Genomic DNA, 18,262 nt, shown 5'->3' on the forward strand with positions numbered 1-18,262 from the left:
AGCATCTCCAGCGGTATCCTAACTAGGTTCCCTAAATATATAATAAACAATTCAAATTCTAAAAAATAAGGATCCTATATTGATTGAGAACTCCAACAACAATCCCTATTTGTGTTCCCTATTATTATTATTATAGTATTAAATTTAAATTCTTTTAACAAAAAAATAATAAGAAAAATATGGGAAAGAGTGTCCAAAAAATGGAAGTTGAATATTTAATTATTAAAAAACAAATGAGGAATGAGTTAGGGGTTACCTATTTATGAGGAATGAAAATGGATCCTGTTTAGGGAGTGAGTAGGCATTCTGCTGGAGTGAATTTTTATCCATATTCCTTAAATTTTTAACTTAGGATATGGTATAGGTAATCTGCCGGAGATACTCTAATAATTTTAGATGTATAAATAAAAAAAATCTTCTTATCTTTTAGAAAAGTGAATAAAATATAAAATTGATATTTTTTCGCAAAACCTAACACAGTAACACGAATCACTGTAATGCGCGAACACCACTTCTCCACTTTCAAATGACTAGCAAAGTGGCACCGATTAATAATTATAGACGCGGCAAACTCATCGGTTTCAATTGAAAATTTGAAAACAAATTAGGGTTTAGCAGACTGAATCGAAGATGGCGACGGAATCATCGGAGGGAGATGAAGAATCAAAAATAGTAGTAGGCAATCAACAGCTCGTAGTGGAAGAGAGTCTCAGAGAGATGGCTAAGCAAGCTGCTTGGAGTGTTAGCTCTTGTAAGCCTGGCAATGGTGTCCTCTCTCTCCGCGACGACAATCTCGAATCCTTCTGGCAGTATGTCTACTCTCTCTCTCTCTCTCTCTCTCTCTCTCTCTCTCTCTCTCTCTCTCTCTCTCTCTCTCTCTCTCTCTCTCTCTCTCTCTCTCTCTCCCTCTCTCCCCCTCCTTTGCAATTCAATATAACTAGTTTTTTTTATTTATTATTGCTAAACGAATATAACTAATTATTCGTATCTAAATCAGGTATACTACCTCAATGTGTTAGGATTTGGGAAGATGACTTACCGGGATCTTATATTAAATTCTAACAATGAATTATTCAATCTATGTATATATGTGCGGAAATATATTGATTACATATGCGTGATTTTGTGTTTACTTGTTTAATTTCAGATCCGATGGTGCTCAGCCTCATTTAGTTAATATTCAGTTTCAGAAGAAAGTTAAATTACAGGTCATATTATTATTACTAACGTGACTACTATGTTTACTTTTCTGTTTTTAGTTATATATGTATGTGTTTGAGTTATCGATTTGCTCTTAATTTTCAGTTAGTTGTTCTATATGTTGATTACAAGCTTGATGAGAGCTACACTCCAAGTAAGATTGCAATCCGTGCTGGTGACGGCTTTCATAACTTAAAGGTCACCTCCTTATTGCTTCTTAAATAATTTAATCATTTGCTCTTATAGATCATTTTTATCATTTTTTAATTTATATGTTTTGGTAGTGAAATGTAATTTAGTCCTTTAAAGTGTTTTTATGTGGAGGGAGGTAACATGCTTTTGTGATTTCAATTTCTTATTTCAGGAGATTAAATCTGTGGAACTTGTCAAGCCAACAGGTTGGGTGTACATTTCATTGTCTGGAAATGATCCAAGGTGAGCATTGTCTGTTCATTCTCTGTTTTCGCTTTGTGCTTTAAATGTATCCAGTTTCAATATTTTCTACAAGTATATATCATTGTTGCCACTACCTAATAATGCATTGTGTGTATACCATATGAATTAATTGCCGCTTTAATAACATACTTGATAATGTAAAGTTTTGCACTGTAACATACTATTGAAATTAAGCAGCACATCTTGACTATAGTAAAGGAAGTTCAGTTGGTTATGGAGAATGTCATGGTAAAGTCATCATTAAAACAAATGGAGCCCAAGATTGTAGGATACATGTGAGTCAACTGGTACATGTATGATATAAAGCTCTGAAATTGTTCACATTTTCCTTTAACTTAACAATGAGAATTCACTTCAGAGCCAATGGGGTCGGGGTCTGAGCAGTAGGCCTATGCTTCAAAATTGAAATCAAGCTATAGTGCTAGCATATTAACTTCTCTCTTCATTGCATCTCCAGCACATAAGTGATCACTGATTTTTCTATTTTTTTTTAGCATACTGGTAAGTTGTAGGGATTACCATTTTTATCAATTTCAGAATAAGTACATGCTGGTTTCAGCGAGCAGTTTTATAATTTTGAATACTGGAGCACTAATTCAAGACCAGACTTGTTGCATTGTAAATATTAGTATAGTGGAGTATATTATAAAATTTTCCCCATTTTAAAGCGAGAGGTAGTTAAGGAGTAGTATCATAGATGAAAACTACAGATGACTAATGCTAGAATTTAGACATATTAGCAAATTTTATAAATAGATAACTGCTTTCTATAGATATTTCTGCAGAACTGAAGTTTGGTACCACCCAGTTCAAGAATCGTACTGACATCCTCTAAACTATTATACACAGTTTCACTGATTCACCTAAATGTTCTGTTTATACAGCACAATCCCCATAGATTCTGATCTTTATAGTTTAGATCTCCCACCATACAGTTTTATACCCATAAATTTCTGAACTATACGAACAGCCCTTAAACTTCTAAAGAATTCCACTAAGTTCCCTATATTCTTTGTTCATACAGAACAGACTTATAGGTTCTGATTCTTGCAGTTTAGACCTAGCAGCAAAAAAATAAATCCATAATGAATGTTAGTGAGGTTTATGATAGATTAATAGTGTACTTTGAGATGCAATGAGTTATGAGCACATGATGTTGAACCTTACAAATCTTTATTATACTATTAAAGCCAAAACATTAAAAGTTTGGTCTTTCGGTGTTTGGGTCCATGGGCCTGCTTAATTTATATCATATTTTTAATGGATCTTTTAATTATAGTTAAAACATATTTAACATTTTAAACATTTTCATCCAAATATATCTTTTCCAGGCCAATTTTTAATTAGCGTTTTGACGGACTTAACTACTAAGAACTTATTCAACATGTTAAACATATATTTAACACACCCAATAAATATATATTAACCCAAACATGTTTATTAATTATTTTAAAATCTATTTTAATTGAAAAACATATATTATTTTAAATAATTTTATTTTCACAATCAATTTAAATTATTAAAATATATGATAAAATAACAAATATTATAAGTCATCCGAGCATGACACTGGTTATAATCTAGTTACTAATTTAATGGCGCAATGAAAAATGTACTGTAACTTTCGGTACATGATATTACCACATTATATGCTATTGTGTTTCTCATTTCATTTGATGATAATTGATAACAGTATATCTACTTATGACCCTTGGTGCATGAAATACTACTTCTATAGTTTCATTTAGTAGTTGTTGCACAACTTCTTAGGCTGTAATACCCCAAAATGAATTTTCTTACACCATCGAGTTTTTTTTTGATATTGCAGTATTGCTGGAACACTAATCGGTTATATGTTGATGGTATTATTGTTGATTAACTTGGGAGATAAGAAAAGTGATACTGTACGAAAAACAACTTATGAGACATCTTGAATTTTTTATACTGATCTTGATGCTTAACCATCATGATCCTCTACAAAAGTGACTTGGGAGTAAAATAGTGATATCAAACAATTTTACTGGATTAGAACCATTTTCATAATGTGATACGATCATAGGATAGGCGTGTTTCTATAATTGTCTTGATAAAATGTAGTGGGTAAAAATATCTTAACAATTATATCATCTTTGTGGCTAATTATGCTTTGTTTGTATATGAATATTTTCAGCCCTTGTAAATTATGTTCAGTATGTATAATTGGTCTTTGACAGACCATGTATGCTAATTTGCCCGTTTTAAATTATAGTAACAGTTTTGTTACATTTATAGCCGTAATTTTGATTTCACTAGTACCCGTATATGCCCTCTGCATGTTTTATATTTCGTAATCGTCAACATATACATTAAGTTAAATTTTTCCCCCCTCACCTTTATGAAAATGTGAAGGATCAATGCAAAATTAGGACAAGAACGTCTATTAAATTATTACTAGGAAAATTTGGATATGCCATATAGTGTCTGCTGCTGTTAATGGATTTTAGAGTATAAACCTAAGTGTAACTGGGAGTACCATGAACTCAAGTACATTCTCTGTTACATCTACATGGCTTTCTCATATACTTTTGAAGTTTACTCTTTATTATCTTATTGTTTAACTTAACTTTCTTTTCCCTGTTCTTTTTCAAAATACCTGGGAACTTTTTCATGATTATTATTGACATGTATTTGATCAATGAAAGTAAGAAAAGAAGATTTGTTCGTTCTCATGAACTTTAATTACTCTAATATTTTGAAAGCATTAACCATGAAGCTCCTGTATCATAATATTCTGAATTGCCTGAAATATTAATTTAGAGGAATGAGCTTAAAGTTGCTTTCTGGTTTCCTCAGGATTAGTGTATATAGTTTCAGCATATAACTATGCAGTAATTTTTTTAGTTTTTGGATTTCTGTGATCGCATCGGCACGTGTCAGAAAAATCAGTCACCCGCAGCTAACATGTGCTCTTGTGTATGATTTTACTTCTTAGGGAAGCATTTGTGAACACTTTTATGCTGCAAATTGCAGTGTTGTCAAATCATCTTAATGGGAGAGACACCCATGTGCGCCAGATAAAAGTTTATGGACCACGACCGTATGTCTTCGAGTCCATGTATTAATTATAAAGCTTGACTATATGTAGTAAGCTAGTTTTACATGAAATTTTAATCTATGCTATGTTTCAGGAACCCTATTCCACATCAACCATTTCAATTCACGTCCAGGGAGTTCATCACATACTCAACTGTACGCTGAAGAAACCCTTGAATTGTGCATGTGAACGAGTTAAACTAGAATCGCTTTGAATGCATCAAACTGGATATACATCTTGTTTTGTTTTGGTTCATTATCTATTTGAATTGGACCTGTTATGTAATTATTGATTATGATTGCAATGGTTTATGAAGACTGTCTTTTGTCTCTCTTAACTCATTAAAGGTTATGGGCTTTATGACATGTTGATGATCCTATCAAATGGGTCTTTGTAAAGTTTGAGAACGTATTAAATATGCAAGGCAAGTACTAACTAGTATTGATATACTATTTCAACATCTTTAAATGTTTAGAATTATTTTTTGTTTTAACGCCTCTACTCAAATGTATAGAAGCAAAGTTTTTGTACATATGACCCACGGAAGTTCTTGCTCTTCCAGCCAGCTAAGTTTGGTTTTCGGAATCTGTAATGTGCAATAAGCAATCTTATCCCCTTTGACTTACTCCCCTTGCATTCTGTATCGATTCACTCTGCATCTTAGAGAATGATAATTAAAAAGTATAGGCTGCATTTTGTATATCCAAACTTTTGGTTGGGCTGGAATGAGATTGTACCTTGCTATATAGTGACTCTCATTGATAACTTGAAAGAGATCAAATCTCAAACAAATATGATGGTTTGGTTGAGTTGGGTGGCATGGCTTGTCAATATTAAGAGCGAAATAGCTGTCAAACAGACTTCCTGTTTATTTTTGTGGTAGTGAATGCCCAACCTTATATCCCTGTCTAATACTTAGTTTTACAATTATTCTTGCACAAACATTGGGGGAACCAATATTATCCAAGCATATGGGTTTCGTGTTGTTTTACTATATTTTACGGAATTATTCTATAGTTGATTCGGAATTTTTCGTGCTATGATTATATTCCGTTGTCTTGTATGATTATTATTATTATTGCCAATTAAACTGATTTTTTCAGTAAAGACATTATGTTTTACTCCACATTACTGTAGTAATCAAGCTTTAACATTATTACCAGGACAACGAGGGAGCTTGGACAATGCATCTTACTTGGTAATAAACGTTCAGATCTGTTGTCCGTTTCCTTGTGTCTCAGAAAACCATATAGTCCCCTTCATGATGCACTAAGCACAAACATAATCAATTTTTTTACTGCAAACTAAAATTAATCTCTGGTATTGAGCACGATTGGATAGCCCAGTGATGGGTTTATTCTCTGTTGTTCCGGGACACCCGGGTTCGACTCTGGCTAATTATTAGAACATATACTAATTTGTAAGGCATATAAACCTGCATTGTCGAGGAAAAAATTTATCTCTGGTATTCAAAATAAAACTAAGTAAAAAAATAATGTTATGAAATACATTGTTATATCATTTTTTTAAAAGATACGTGGGATTCATTTTATTTAATTCTATTGTAACTAATAATCATGTAACACATGATATTTTTGAGAAATAGTTTATTATAATTCTTTCGTACTCCAGCGTTTTTCATTGTCTAGGATTTCGAAAAATTATCTATAAATTCTAAGTTCTAACAGCAACTTTAGTTAATAATTATATCAAATATTTGGTTTCAAAAAGAATAAATCGTATATGAAATAATTTATAAATATTTTCTTTATTACAAATTAGACGAATTAGTTGATTTTAGATACACAATTTAATATGCTTTGTTCATATAGTTTCTTAATTTTTTAATAAATAAAAATTTCATATTTAAATTTTTATAAAACTCGATCATATAATTATACGACCAATTGATCTTAAATTACGTATCAAAACAGTGTCAAAATCAAAAATTGATCTAATTTAGAATGATTTAGGGAAAGAAAAAAAGAATAGTCGACAAACAAAAAACAGAATCACAATAACAAGGACCAGATCGAGGCATCATGCAATTTACAGCAAAATCATTAATATATAGATTCGATTTAGATTTAGTCGGGTTGCAGTCAATGCCACACAAGCCAATACAATATCTGGCGCCGGAAATAACGCTAGCTTTTCTCTATTTCAATTTCTCGTAAAATAAAAAAAAAACCAAAAAAAGAATATTATTAATAAATAATCCTATCAGAAAATAATATTAATTGATAATTTTGTGGCGACACGGCCAGTACTGTAAAAACATAAATAAAAAGGTTGCAGTTGAGATGAGATAGATACAGGCTTGTCATAACATCACATTCACACCCCCCGGCATTTCTCTTGCTCTCCTCCGGCGCCACCATCACTATGCGACGTCGTTTTGGTCTTCCTTCCGCCTCTACCTGATCTAATACTCTTGCTTTCCCAAAGGTACAATCTTTTTGTGTTTCTCATTTCTCAGTTTTCACTTTTTATGTGTTTTAATCTGTTGTTTCTTGCATATATGCTTAAAAATCTGATCTTGGGCTTGTTTTTGAATTCAAATTGAGTTTAAAGTAGACCCTTTTGAGCTCAACTATTTTGGTGGAGTTGTTGATTTTTTTTTTTTTTGGATTTTTTAGTATTCTTCAGAATGATTAATTAGTCTGATTTTGGATCTTAGTGTTGATTTCAGCTGTAATTGTTGTGTCAGATCTGAGAAGCTTGATTGGAGGGGGAAAGGAGGTGTTTTCGAGGTTTAAAGTGGTTGTATTGAATGAAATAGGGTAGTTGTAGTGTAATGAGATGTCGTTAAAAAACATTGTTAGGGAGTTGAAAGATGGGATTGGTAATGTGTCGAGGAGAAGAGTTGAGGGGAAGCATTGGCGGAACCGCACGCGATCACATATTGCACCTGATGTGGCAGTGAGTGAACCGGTTGAGCAAGGGAAGTGGGCTAATTTGCCGCCTGAATTGCTGTTGGATATAGTCCGGAGGGTTGAGGAGAGTGAGACGACGTGGCCTGCAAGATCTGTTGTTGTTTATTGTGGTTCAGTGTGCAAGTCTTGGAGGGATATTACTAAGGAGATTGTTAAGACTCCGGAAGTATGCGGAAGACTCACTTTTCCTATTTCGTTGAAGCAGGTAAATATCATTTTCTTTGATTTTTAATTATTTATATGGGTTATGCTTTCTTTTTTGATAATCTCACTCAGTGAAGGATTGGTGAGCATCAGCTTACACTTATATTATGTAGTACATATGTGTATGTGTGCCGATGAAATGTAATAAAACTTGCTATACAGATAAGAGAAATAGATAGGCGATGATGATTGCATCTCCATTTCGGCGTGAAAAATGAGAGATGAGCAAACAAGAGAGAATTATTGAGTGTGTTTATTCAAGGACAAAGATATTGTGTAAGCCACGTTAACGGTTTCCTTACTTTTCCAATTTTCCCGGATTTTTGTTGAAATGTTCTCTCCTCAATTGTAGTGGCGCCATCTTTTTGTCTTGTACAGCAGGTTTGCCCTTTAAAAACTAATAAAGGATAAGTGTCTTTTTATATATTTAGTAAGATTATATGTGACTAATTATGTAAATTTTAGATGGATTTTTTTTTTTTTTTTGCAATTTAAACTGCGTGTAATCATTATTTGTTTATTTATAAATATATACAAGATATATGTGATCAATACAATTTTTAGTTATGCGTACAGACCCCACCCACCCACCCAAAAGAAAAGGCGCAATTTGAGATCAAAAGCACGTAAAAAGGCAGAGATGAGTTAAATGGCCTTTCAGGCGCAAAGAAACGTTTACTTTTATTGCGGCTTCACTGAAATTAGTAAGCAAAAAGTTGGTTCATGGTGACCCGTGGTGCTGGACTCCCAGTGGTCGTGGGTTCAATCCAGCAATCCCGTTTTTCACTTTATTGGCAAGTGAAGCCATGTTTAATAAACGCATCAAGCTGTTGCGTTCCATTAAAGACACATTCAGTAGTTGTGTTTCTGCAGCTTATAATCTTTTCTAAAAAATAAGTAAAAAGAGGTGAAAATGTGAAGTTTAAATTCGTTTTCACATAACGCATTAAAAAGATGTGTTTTTACGCACTAGAAAGGGCCATTAGAATGAGGTGGCATTTTTCTTTCATATTGTGCTTAAAGGGGCCAACACCCTGGAAAGTTTCTGTCTCTGTCACTGATCAAACTCGTGCTTGACTGCAGCCTGGACCGCGTGATTCTCCAATACAATGCTTCATAAGAAGGGATCGAGCAACTTCAACTTATCTACTATACTTTGGTCTCACCCCATGTAAGTCACCCTCCTGTTACTTGTTTACTTAATGATACAGGACAATATATTGAAACAAAGATAGATAAGATAAAACAAGAATTCAAGCAAAGATTATACGACACCCAAGTATAATTCAATAAATATTATTCCCAAGAAATATTGTATAGTCCAGGCGTTATGCGGGGATTGCATCATTATATATAAAGAATAGAATACCTAATTAAATGGCTGGATAGACCAAGTCTCGTAAACAGTTGGGATTTATTGTAAATAATCTACTTATTTAATAAACTCCTAACTCTACATATAAAACATAAAACATATAGATAAATACATCATATAACATTAAATATACTGCATAGTATCTTCTATGAAAATTCTTCACTTTTGTTCCCCGTTGCTAAAACAGTAATGAATATGTATTGCCCAACTTGTAATCATCATTTAAACAGACACGTGTCTTCCCGCTCATCCATGTTTTGCTTTCTGGAACTATTTCCCTTAAGAATGTAGTGCATGTTTTGGTGAAGATTGGTGGGGTACATGTATTAGTTGGGTAGTTGCTGGCGCTGTGTAAAGCTGACATTCCCAGATTATGTACTAGTAAGCTGACTCGAAACCGAATATGGTCTTTGTCGTCCAGGATTATATAATGATATATCAATATTCTATACAAACAACAGTTGATGTTTTAATTATAATATTATTATTTATTAGACTGAAAAAGCTCCATAATCTACAACTGTGCACGTTCCTGAGCCATCGCAACACAATGATTATGACATTTCTTCTAATACGATGCTGCTTACTATATTTTCACTTTGGATAACGATTTATATTCCTTATCAGACATAAATTTTAAGTAAAGTGGTTGTAGATGTGGCGTATCCTATGCAGCCGGAGGGGAAAATCGCTCTAGTTTATACTCAGTTATTGTTGACATTTATATACAGTTTTGGTTGTCTTTATAACTTGCATGCTAGTTTCAACTTTGCATTTTGCTATAACATGTATAAAAATGATGATTATACCTGTTAAGCCTCTTTTATTATCTCCTCTCAAGTCTGGAAGCATCTCATCTTTCATGACTTATGCTACACACATAAAACACAGAGCATGTTTCCTTCGGTCACTGCATATTTATAGTATTACTTCTTTGAAGAACTTATTTTGATGCATCTAGAACAATAATATATTATGGTAGGCATTTTACTAACAGTCATGATATGGCAGCGGAAAACAAGCGTGCTAAGCTGCTCCTGGCAGCCAAAAAGATCAGAAGAGCAACAAGCACCGATTTTGTGATTTCTCTACTTGCGGATGATTTTTCCAAAGACAGCAATGCATATCTTGGCAAACTGAGGTAATTTTTAAATAAGAGGGTCTTGGAACAATTTATTAATTTTCCCGTGTCTTATTATGGTCATTGTTGATATTAGGTCTAATTTTCTGGGCACAAAGTTCGTAATATATGACAGCCAGCCTCCAAATGACATGGTAGTTCAATCTAACAGTAGCCAAAGGTTCCATAGTAGACAAGTATCTCCAAGATTACCTCCACATAAGTACAGCATAGCCACAATTACCTATGAGCTTAATGTCCTTCGCACAAGAGGGCCAAGGCGAATGCAATGCATCATGGATACAATTCCCATCTCCTCAGTTCAGGAGGGAGGCACTGCTCCGACACCAACATCATTTCCAAACTCAGATAAAAACAGATCTTTTGTTGCTAAAGGAAAAGAGCCAGTTAAAGGTTGCAACGCCTCAGTCCTTTCCAGTTCTCCTGCAACAACGCCATCCTGTGAGGAGCCCATGGTTCTTAAGAACAAGGCTCCTAGATGGCATGAACAGTTACAATGCTGGTGCCTTAATTTTAAGGGTCGTGTCACAGTAGCATCAGTTAAGAATTTTCAGCTTGTTGCAGCTGTTGATGAATCACATAACGTGTCGGCTGCAGAGCAAGAGAAAGTAATATTGCAGTTTGGAAAAATTGGAAAAGACATTTTTACTATGGATTATCGGTATCCACTCTCTGCCTTCCAAGCCTTTGCACTCTGCTTAAGCAGCTTTGACACCAAACCAGCATGTGAATGACCGGCGTTGCTTTGATGGGAAATCATATGCTCAGCCTGTGTCTATCGAGTCTCTTAAGAGCGTCTGTTTAAACGTTTTCGCAATCTGTTTACAATTGAGAATCTCTCATGCTTGACTTGTTTATCCTCCAGCAGCCAGCTCTGCTTAGAAATTCACAAATGCCATGTATCATGCCAAAGTCTTTTCTGTCATTTTATATTAGATATGTACAATAACCCTTGCAGTAATATATGTTCATCTAATTGAGTTGTAGTAACTGTTTTTGAATGTATGTCCATTGAAGTTGAATTGCATTAACTTTTTATTCATATGAACTGAATTATTACACTGTGATAGCCCTGAAGAATTCTAAAATCTAAAAACTTTGAAATAATATTGTCAAGCCTAGTAACACAATGTCAAACCAGCAGATTATACAAGCAAGTTCAATCAAACCCCAGAAGGAAACTAAAAACCCTAAAATCGCAGAAGTGAGTCTTCTTTCTTTCTTTTCTACTCCTTGATTCTGAATTGCTTTCAAGAAGATAGCATGGCAATGATGCAAACCAGCAGTATGAGAACCACCACGATCCACAGACAATAAACCCACTTGTTACGCTTCTTCTTCATCTGTTTAGCGTAGAACAGACTGTTGGTTCCACCCCCAATATAGCTTCCAGCAATGGCCACATTATGCTCAATATCATCAATCTTTTCGCCTTGAGCTTCAACCAAAACAGCCATATCGAGGAACACCTGATGAAGCTTATTCAAACTCCTCTGAATATCCAGTACAGCTTCGTGCCTCTCCTTGTTCTCCATATACACGCCTGTTTCCCCGGCAAACATCTGAACATTCCCACTCCCTGAAACCATCTTTTCTATAACGTCCTCAGACGGCGCTTCTCCAGTGGTATTATAGTACTTCCTCTTCAGATCTTCCTTATAATCCAACATAATTTTCTCCCTCAGTGCTTGAAAATCAAGCATTATATCTCTCAGCTTGATCCGCAGCCCATTCGTGACCATACCCCTAGTTCTATCAACTGCACTGCCTTCTTTAAAGGCTACTGAGATTTTGCGATTTGCAGCATTAGATTTGTCAAGTGATTCAAGTCTGAGCTTTACTATTTTGGCTACCTGAAGAACGGATACAATATCAGAGTCCATACGATCCCTGATCCCGCGAAGAAGCTTAGCACTGTGAGTAGATTTCGCCTCTTGGTTGAGGTTCTGAAGATCAAGAAGCAAATTACTAATCTCTTCCATTGCTTTCTTGATTGCCTCAACTTCTTGAAAAAAGGCTGATAAATTGTCTTCATCCTTAGGACTAAGTTGCCCTTTCTCTACGTCTTTCGGGGATTGAAGACCATCATCCATCTGGGCTTGTTTCTTTAATTCCACATAACTTAAGAACGATTTTGACATTAAATCATTCATCCTTGCAACAAAGATTGCAAAAACCAAACTACAAAAACAATCAGAAACATCATTTAGTTAGTCATGCTTATTCTTGTAATTTAATGTGTGTTTGTGTGCACATATTATGCATAATGACAGAAGGGAGATCAAGAAAGAGAAGCAACTTACCCTTTTTTATGGATACGAAGGATGATCAGAATCTGGTTGAACTTTACAACCCTGAAATCTGAAACAGAGACAGAGACAGAAACAGAACAAGTGTGTTAAATAGCCATATATTACAAACCATGAACGTGTTTTCAAGAATTGTGTGTGTGAGAGAGAGATGGAGAGAGAGAGAGAAAGAGGGAGGGAGGGAGAGGGAGAGAGAGAGGGGGAGAGAGAGAGAGAGAGAGAGAGAGAGAGAGAGAGAGAGAAGGGTCACGAGTAAATTGAAAAACAAACAAGAAAACATATTAGTAAAAAGAGATTAAGCAAGATTGAATGGTACCTTGAAATAAGAATTCAGGTATTCTTGAACTCTCCTCTCGCTGAAGAAGAAGAATGTTGAAAACCAAGAGAAGAGAGCCTTTAAAAGAAAAACACAGACTCTTGAAATCTTGATCGGAATTTGAAATTACGAGAGGAGGGTTATCAGATGATGCATGTATATAAAGCGTATGAGTGTGTGAATATTTTTGAAGTTTCAGTTTGTTTCTTGGCAGTAGCCGTTACTGTGCAACAAATTACCGCTCAAGTCGGTTTACAAGCCTTTGCTTCTGATTAAATCATCATTAAATTCATCATAAAACGGCCACTTATGATCTGAAGACTGTTACATACATGGTTAAATTTATTAATTCGAAAAAATATCAGTAAACTTTTTTGAATATTTGTTGCGACTGCTTATATGAAATTTATACGAATATTTCATATTTGTAGCTGTTCAACAATATACTTTTTTACTTGTTTTCACATTATGATATTTTAATTTCCAACACGCAAAAATTTGTGATGTCGCCGAAATGAAATTCATGCAATAACTATATGAAGTTTGCACTGTATTTTCACTGTACCGTTGGTTTTATAATTTCAATATTGTTAAATTTAATTATTACCAACTACTGCTCGAAATTGCATATCATAAAACCTAATTCACATAATAGGGGTTTTAGTCGAAAAAAATGACATAATCAAGTAAATTTTTATATATTTGTTTAAAAAAATCATTTATTAAATTTAAGTCATATTAAAAACCTTTTTCAAAATGAGCAATTCAAGTTACTTATGTTTGCTGTCTATAATTATGTACCGAAGAAGTAATTGATGATGAGATGGTAGTGTGGAGGTCAAAATATGATAAATTACAAAATATATCTTTCAGGTTTACATGAGAAAAATTTAGGAAGAATGATATTCATTGTTAGAATGAGATATCTATTTTTAAAATACGTTTCGTACTATCCTAATTATGATGATGATTAATATCTTTCTAGAAAATAAATAATAACAATAATAATCATGTGATATTTATTTTAAAGATGTGCAACTGAGAGTGCCCATTTTAGACTAAGGGGAGGGTATGGGAACAGGGTCAATAGGAATGAAAATGGTATGATAACCCAAAGAGGGAGAAGAGTATGATTTAACCACTTAAAAAGATTGGGGTCCCATTCCATGTCACTAAATAACTAATCCAAACACTTGTTATGGAATTAAGGTTCCGATTCCCGTTAACCGGGCTTATTAATTATGAATCAAACACCCCTATATGTATCGGAATAACTAATCCAAACACTTGTTATGGAATTAAGATTCTGATTCCCGTTAACCGGGCTTATTAACTATGAATCAAACACCTCTATATGTATCTGATCAAGGGCACGTATACGAGGATGCGTATATTGAGGATGACTGTTTTGGACATACATATCAGTATTTTAAGCCAGTCGCAAAATGATATTTACATCAAATAATAATTATGTCATTATGATGATAGGATTGAACACAGGGAAATTGTTGATTGCTATTTCTCGTTTCTTTATAAAGTAGTATGAAATAATGGGAAAGAAAAAGAAAAGTGGGTATAGTGATGGAACCCATTAATTTTTAATATATAAAAGAGTGATAGTGGAGTAAAAAGTAGTGTGAAAAGGAAAGAAAAGTGAGAAAGTGGTGAGACCCATTAACTAATTTGGGAAAGTTTTGAAATGTATAGAATTGAGTGGGACATCCCAGAAAGAAAAGTGTATAGAATTAAATGGGACGGAGGGAGTACAGCATTCAGAAGCAACAGCAATCTAAACATGACATGCACATGTATAATGACAGTTACAAATGTTACGTACCAGCTTCAGACAGACATCAGTAGAAATTTAACGTTTCTATCTACCATAATCTCCACAAATTTGTAAAAGAATAACCTTCTGGTTTTCGGGTCCCTGTTTAAAATATATACTAATCTAAGAAGTCTTCGAAATTTAAGTCTGTTCAGCATCTTGGAATGTAGCTCGTCTCCGTCAAATGGATAAGAACGTGGATTATCAAATTCAACCTGAGAAGAAATAATACCACCAGTCTTTATAATTTGACAATTTAACAATACAGTAGTGTACCTATACATTTGCTATTTGTTTTTTGTTGTAGATAAAATTTTGTATATAAATTTATATTGGGAAAAGTGATATATATGCACCTTGACCTACATACAGAAGCGTCAAAACAACGGGAGTATGAAAATTAAAATTAAGATGATATATATTAATCTACAACTTCATAGATACGAATATAGCAAGAAAAATCACTTTAAGCTACTAACCTGTTATAAGCAGCAGCCTCGCCATGAAATAAGTAACTGATGTGTGAAAAATGCTGTGCCTGTGTTGGCCCAACTAACCAATATTCGCCAAGAAAAACATTTATAATAACACTTTTTAGCTTTAAATAAGAATGAAAGGTGAACAAAGAACTATTAAGTTCCAAATGGCACAATCAGAGTGCAGACAGCGATTGAGGGTATTACGGGTGTTAGATGGCAGGAGATAAGGAACCTGAATATATATATACTGAAGAAGGCTTGCATATAACAAGTTTTATAATTGTTTAACGGTGGCCAAACACTCCTCCAAGAAACTCTGCAACTGAGAGTAATACGTAGTAGGGTAAGTCCTATAGTGATCTACGTGAGGGGATGATTTAAAGTTAAAAGAGTGCACTGTTCTCCCCATGTCCTTCTGTTTCTTGATAAATAACTCTACGGACTGATACGGTATAACTTTGTCGTCAGAACTATATAGGTAAAGTTGCGGACAAGGAGGCTGGTTATTTGAGAGGACAGATATAATCTTCGTCAACTTCCTGAACAGCATAAGAACTATGTTACTTGTAATAAACTTCACAGTCGATTAGTATTAAGATTGCACCATCTAAATGTTGGAATAGTTGAATACCAAATAAAGGGAAAAGTCTTACTGATTTAAATCAGGCGTGTTCAGAAGAAAGGAGAAAAACTTTTCCAGTACTAATAGGATGGCAACTTCGGCAAAAAAGGGTTTCTTTGGTCCCAACTTTGCCACATTTGTTTCTCTTTGTACTGCATTCTTTTCTCCAGCCTCAACTGATGGGTATGCTGCAGAACTACGTTTTTTTAGCAATGCAGCACCGAATCCAGCTGCCCAGACCTACCAAAAGTCAAGTCGAACTGATCATCATACCACACTTTAGCTCATCATTGTTCATTGGTGAAATGACAATGTTTTTGAGAGTATATGACAAACCAAAAGTTAAACTGGTCTTAAAAATCAGCACAAAAAATGAATAAAATACTACCACTTGAAACTTCCAATCAATAACTGACCTATTGTAAAACGTAATAATAGCAATGTTGCAATATATACTGATATACAAGGTAAGGTACTGAGATAGGAATATCCAAATTGCTTAATAGTTGGGCACCATAACAAGGTACGGGACTACTAAAAATGAATTACTAATACAAAATCCTACATCCCCCAGGAAGACCACACTTATCATGGTGAAATACATTGCCTACTTGACAAAAAGAAAATAGAAATAAGCTGCCTACCCTTGCGAGCTTGCAGTCCACAATGTGCACAGTGGCAATTAGATATTCTTTTCCCATACATTATTTAGTTGTGATATGTAATATGCGAAAAGAGTATCTAAAGCACACAATGTATCATTTATTTATACATTGTTAAATTATATCACTTCTATCACAAATACTAATGGGAAGAAAAATTGTAAAGTAGTTCAGATTCAAAGTCATTATGCTTAATGTGCACTAAACTTAATGAAGCAAGATCAAGTATTTCCTTGATTCTGACTGAAGGCCTGTCATAACAACTCTTCTCCGGATCCTAATGAATAAGGACAACTCTGACCAAGGGCCTTCTATAACAACTCTTCCGTAGATTCAAATGAATTAAGATGATAAATCTTTACAACTCTGACCATGGGCCTAGCAAAACAACTCCGACCATGGTTCCAAGGGATGAAGAGGTCTGATTATTTACCATTGTCCATTAAGCAGCAAGTTTTACTTACTATTGCAGCAGTCTCTGGCCTTCCTGCTGACTAATCACTTATGATCTGCTACCTATTTGATGGGGGTCATATACAATGCAAAGCGTAGCAGACAAAGACAACCTAGAAATATTGTAAAAGATAGTCACTGACCTTAGGATCTATATTAGGATCACCCCCCGAATCAATAACACACCCTTTAATCTTGTCCAGTATATCGGGTCTACCTTGAAGATCATCAAGAATTGCACCGTATCTATAAATAACAAAACTATCCATTAATGGTGCCAGACCACATATATAATCATTGTCAGAACTAAAACTCTCTGAAAACAACACTTATTACATGATACTCAATTTCCGCAAACTAGTTACTATCCCTGTTTTGAATAATAACATCTAACCATATACGAACAAACAACATAAGTGATCACGTCATAACATAATTGCCACAGAACTAAGATTGAAAATTAACACATTGTAGCACAGTATAATAACACGAAATAAAAGTGTATTTAACCTACGCAAGCCAGCCAGTATTACTGAAAGTGTGAAACATCAAGAACCGTTCCCTCCCATCATTTTCTTTCTCCGATAACCAATCCGATATCTCGACAACTAAACCAGAAATCCTCTGCCAGAAAGCCCTCCCAAGATCAACAGAAAGCATGTCTTTAACCGGAGCAACAAACGTAACAGCTTGAATCCCTCTTGATTCATACAATTCAGCATACCTCCTCATATGCTTTCGTTTCGAACCGAGCCAACCTAGCAACACAACAGTAAAAATTGGATCTTTACAATTAGTCCCACTAGCATTGTCTTTAAGGCCTTTGTTGAAGGTGAAGTTTTGATGGGGTGTGTTATTTTGGAAGGGGGAAGTGATTCGGGCAAATGGGTCGGGTCGAGAAATGGGGTTTGAGTGTGGGTGTGAGAGGGAGTGAAAAAAGTTGAGGGCTTTAGAAAGATTTGGGTGTGGGAATGGGGGGTGGATTAGAGTGGGATTAGAGGAATAGGGTTTGATTTTGATGGTGTGGGGATGAATTGGTAGAGATTTGAGGGCAATAGGATTGAGAAAAATGGAATTGGGGATGTGGGGATTCAAGATTTTGAGCTTTGTTTTCATTTTGGGAGAATGGAAATGGAGGAGATGAATGATGATGCTTGTGGGAGAGTGTTTGATTTTGTTTGCGTATTTGAATATGATGATGGGTGTAA

General features: G+C 34.5%; 4 protein-coding genes across 6 annotated transcripts; 2 read left to right on the forward strand and 2 right to left on the reverse strand.

Moving 5' to 3' along the window:
* The first annotated feature begins 476 nt into the window (after window positions 1–476).
* LOC108194111 (anaphase-promoting complex subunit 10) lies at window positions 477–5,058 on the forward strand. Its single transcript, XM_017361010.2, has 6 exons — window positions 477–809; window positions 1,148–1,208; window positions 1,306–1,398; window positions 1,565–1,635; window positions 4,628–4,732; window positions 4,824–5,058. Exons 1-6 carry the CDS (start codon window positions 631–633, stop codon window positions 4,891–4,893), a joined length of 579 nt encoding a protein of 192 aa, XP_017216499.1. The 5' UTR covers window positions 477–630; the 3' UTR covers window positions 4,894–5,058.
* A 1,914-nt stretch (window positions 5,059–6,972) lies between these two features.
* LOC108196661 (tubby-like F-box protein 5) lies at window positions 6,973–11,371 on the forward strand. 3 transcript variants are annotated; one of them, XM_017364056.2, is made up of 5 exons: window positions 6,973–7,177; window positions 7,440–7,870; window positions 8,953–9,040; window positions 10,256–10,385; window positions 10,462–11,371. In XM_017364056.2, exons 2-5 carry the CDS (start codon window positions 7,532–7,534, stop codon window positions 11,117–11,119), a joined length of 1,215 nt encoding a protein of 404 aa, XP_017219545.1. In that variant the 5' UTR covers window positions 6,973–7,177; window positions 7,440–7,531; the 3' UTR covers window positions 11,120–11,371. The 3 variants fall into 3 exon arrangements, with proteins under 3 accessions (XP_017219545.1, XP_017219546.1, XP_017219547.1); XM_017364057.2 differs by having other exon boundaries at window positions 7,003–7,177; window positions 7,422–7,870; XM_017364058.2 differs by having other exon boundaries at window positions 7,007–7,177; window positions 7,410–7,870.
* Window positions 11,372–11,385: 14 nt separating this feature from the next.
* Window positions 11,386–13,084, reverse strand: LOC108196663 (syntaxin-112). Its single transcript, XM_017364059.2, has 3 exons — window positions 13,011–13,084; window positions 12,689–12,746; window positions 11,386–12,566 (listed from the first exon to the last, which is right to left on the reverse strand). Exon 3 carries the CDS (start codon window positions 12,536–12,538, stop codon window positions 11,636–11,638), a length of 903 nt encoding a protein of 300 aa, XP_017219548.1. The 5' UTR covers window positions 12,539–12,566; window positions 12,689–12,746; window positions 13,011–13,084; the 3' UTR covers window positions 11,386–11,635.
* A 2,316-nt stretch (window positions 13,085–15,400) lies between these two features.
* Window positions 15,401–18,262, reverse strand: LOC108193568 (uncharacterized). The gene is made up of 4 exons (XM_017360280.2): window positions 17,569–18,262; window positions 17,198–17,300; window positions 15,971–16,179; window positions 15,401–15,856 (listed from the first exon to the last, which is right to left on the reverse strand). Exons 1-4 carry the CDS (start codon window positions 18,168–18,170, stop codon window positions 15,592–15,594), a joined length of 1,179 nt encoding a protein of 392 aa, XP_017215769.1. The 5' UTR covers window positions 18,171–18,262; the 3' UTR covers window positions 15,401–15,591.

This window comes from Daucus carota, chromosome 7 (assembly GCF_001625215.2).
Source record: "Daucus carota subsp. sativus chromosome 7, DH1 v3.0, whole genome shotgun sequence".
Classification (NCBI taxonomy): domain Eukaryota; kingdom Viridiplantae; phylum Streptophyta; class Magnoliopsida; order Apiales; family Apiaceae; genus Daucus; species Daucus carota.

What these genes read in the sequence shown, in the direction of transcription:
- LOC108193568 (XM_017360280.2), bottom strand. Translation starts at nt 18,170, where the DNA reads ATGAAAACAAAGCTCAAAATCTTGAATCCCCACATCCCCAATTCCATT. An exon ending in ATCCTAATATAGATCCTAAG is followed by an intron (nt 16,180 to 17,197) that starts GTCAGTGACTAT and finishes GACTTTTGGTAG; the next exon opens with GTCTGGGCAGCTGGATTCGG. An exon ending in AACACGCCTGATTTAAATCA is followed by an intron (nt 15,857 to 15,970) that starts GTAAGACTTTTC and finishes TATGCTGTTCAG; the next exon opens with GAAGTTGACGAAGATTATAT.
- LOC108196661 (XM_017364056.2), top strand. Translation starts at nt 7,532, where the DNA reads ATGTCGTTAAAAAACATTGTTAGGGAGTTGAAAGATGGGATTGGTAAT. An exon ending in TTCCTATTTCGTTGAAGCAG is followed by an intron (nt 7,871 to 8,952) that starts GTAAATATCATT and finishes GCTTGACTGCAG; the next exon opens with CCTGGACCGCGTGATTCTCC. An exon ending in GCATATCTTGGCAAACTGAG is followed by an intron (nt 10,386 to 10,461) that starts GTAATTTTTAAA and finishes TGTTGATATTAG; the next exon opens with GTCTAATTTTCTGGGCACAA.
- LOC108194111 (XM_017361010.2), top strand. Translation starts at nt 631, where the DNA reads ATGGCGACGGAATCATCGGAGGGAGATGAAGAATCAAAAATAGTAGTA. An exon ending in ACGGCTTTCATAACTTAAAG is followed by an intron (nt 1,399 to 1,564) that starts GTCACCTCCTTA and finishes TTCTTATTTCAG; the next exon opens with GAGATTAAATCTGTGGAACT. An exon ending in AAAGTTTATGGACCACGACC is followed by an intron (nt 4,733 to 4,823) that starts GTATGTCTTCGA and finishes GCTATGTTTCAG; the next exon opens with GAACCCTATTCCACATCAAC.
- LOC108196663 (XM_017364059.2), bottom strand. Translation starts at nt 12,538, where the DNA reads ATGAATGATTTAATGTCAAAATCGTTCTTAAGTTATGTGGAATTAAAG.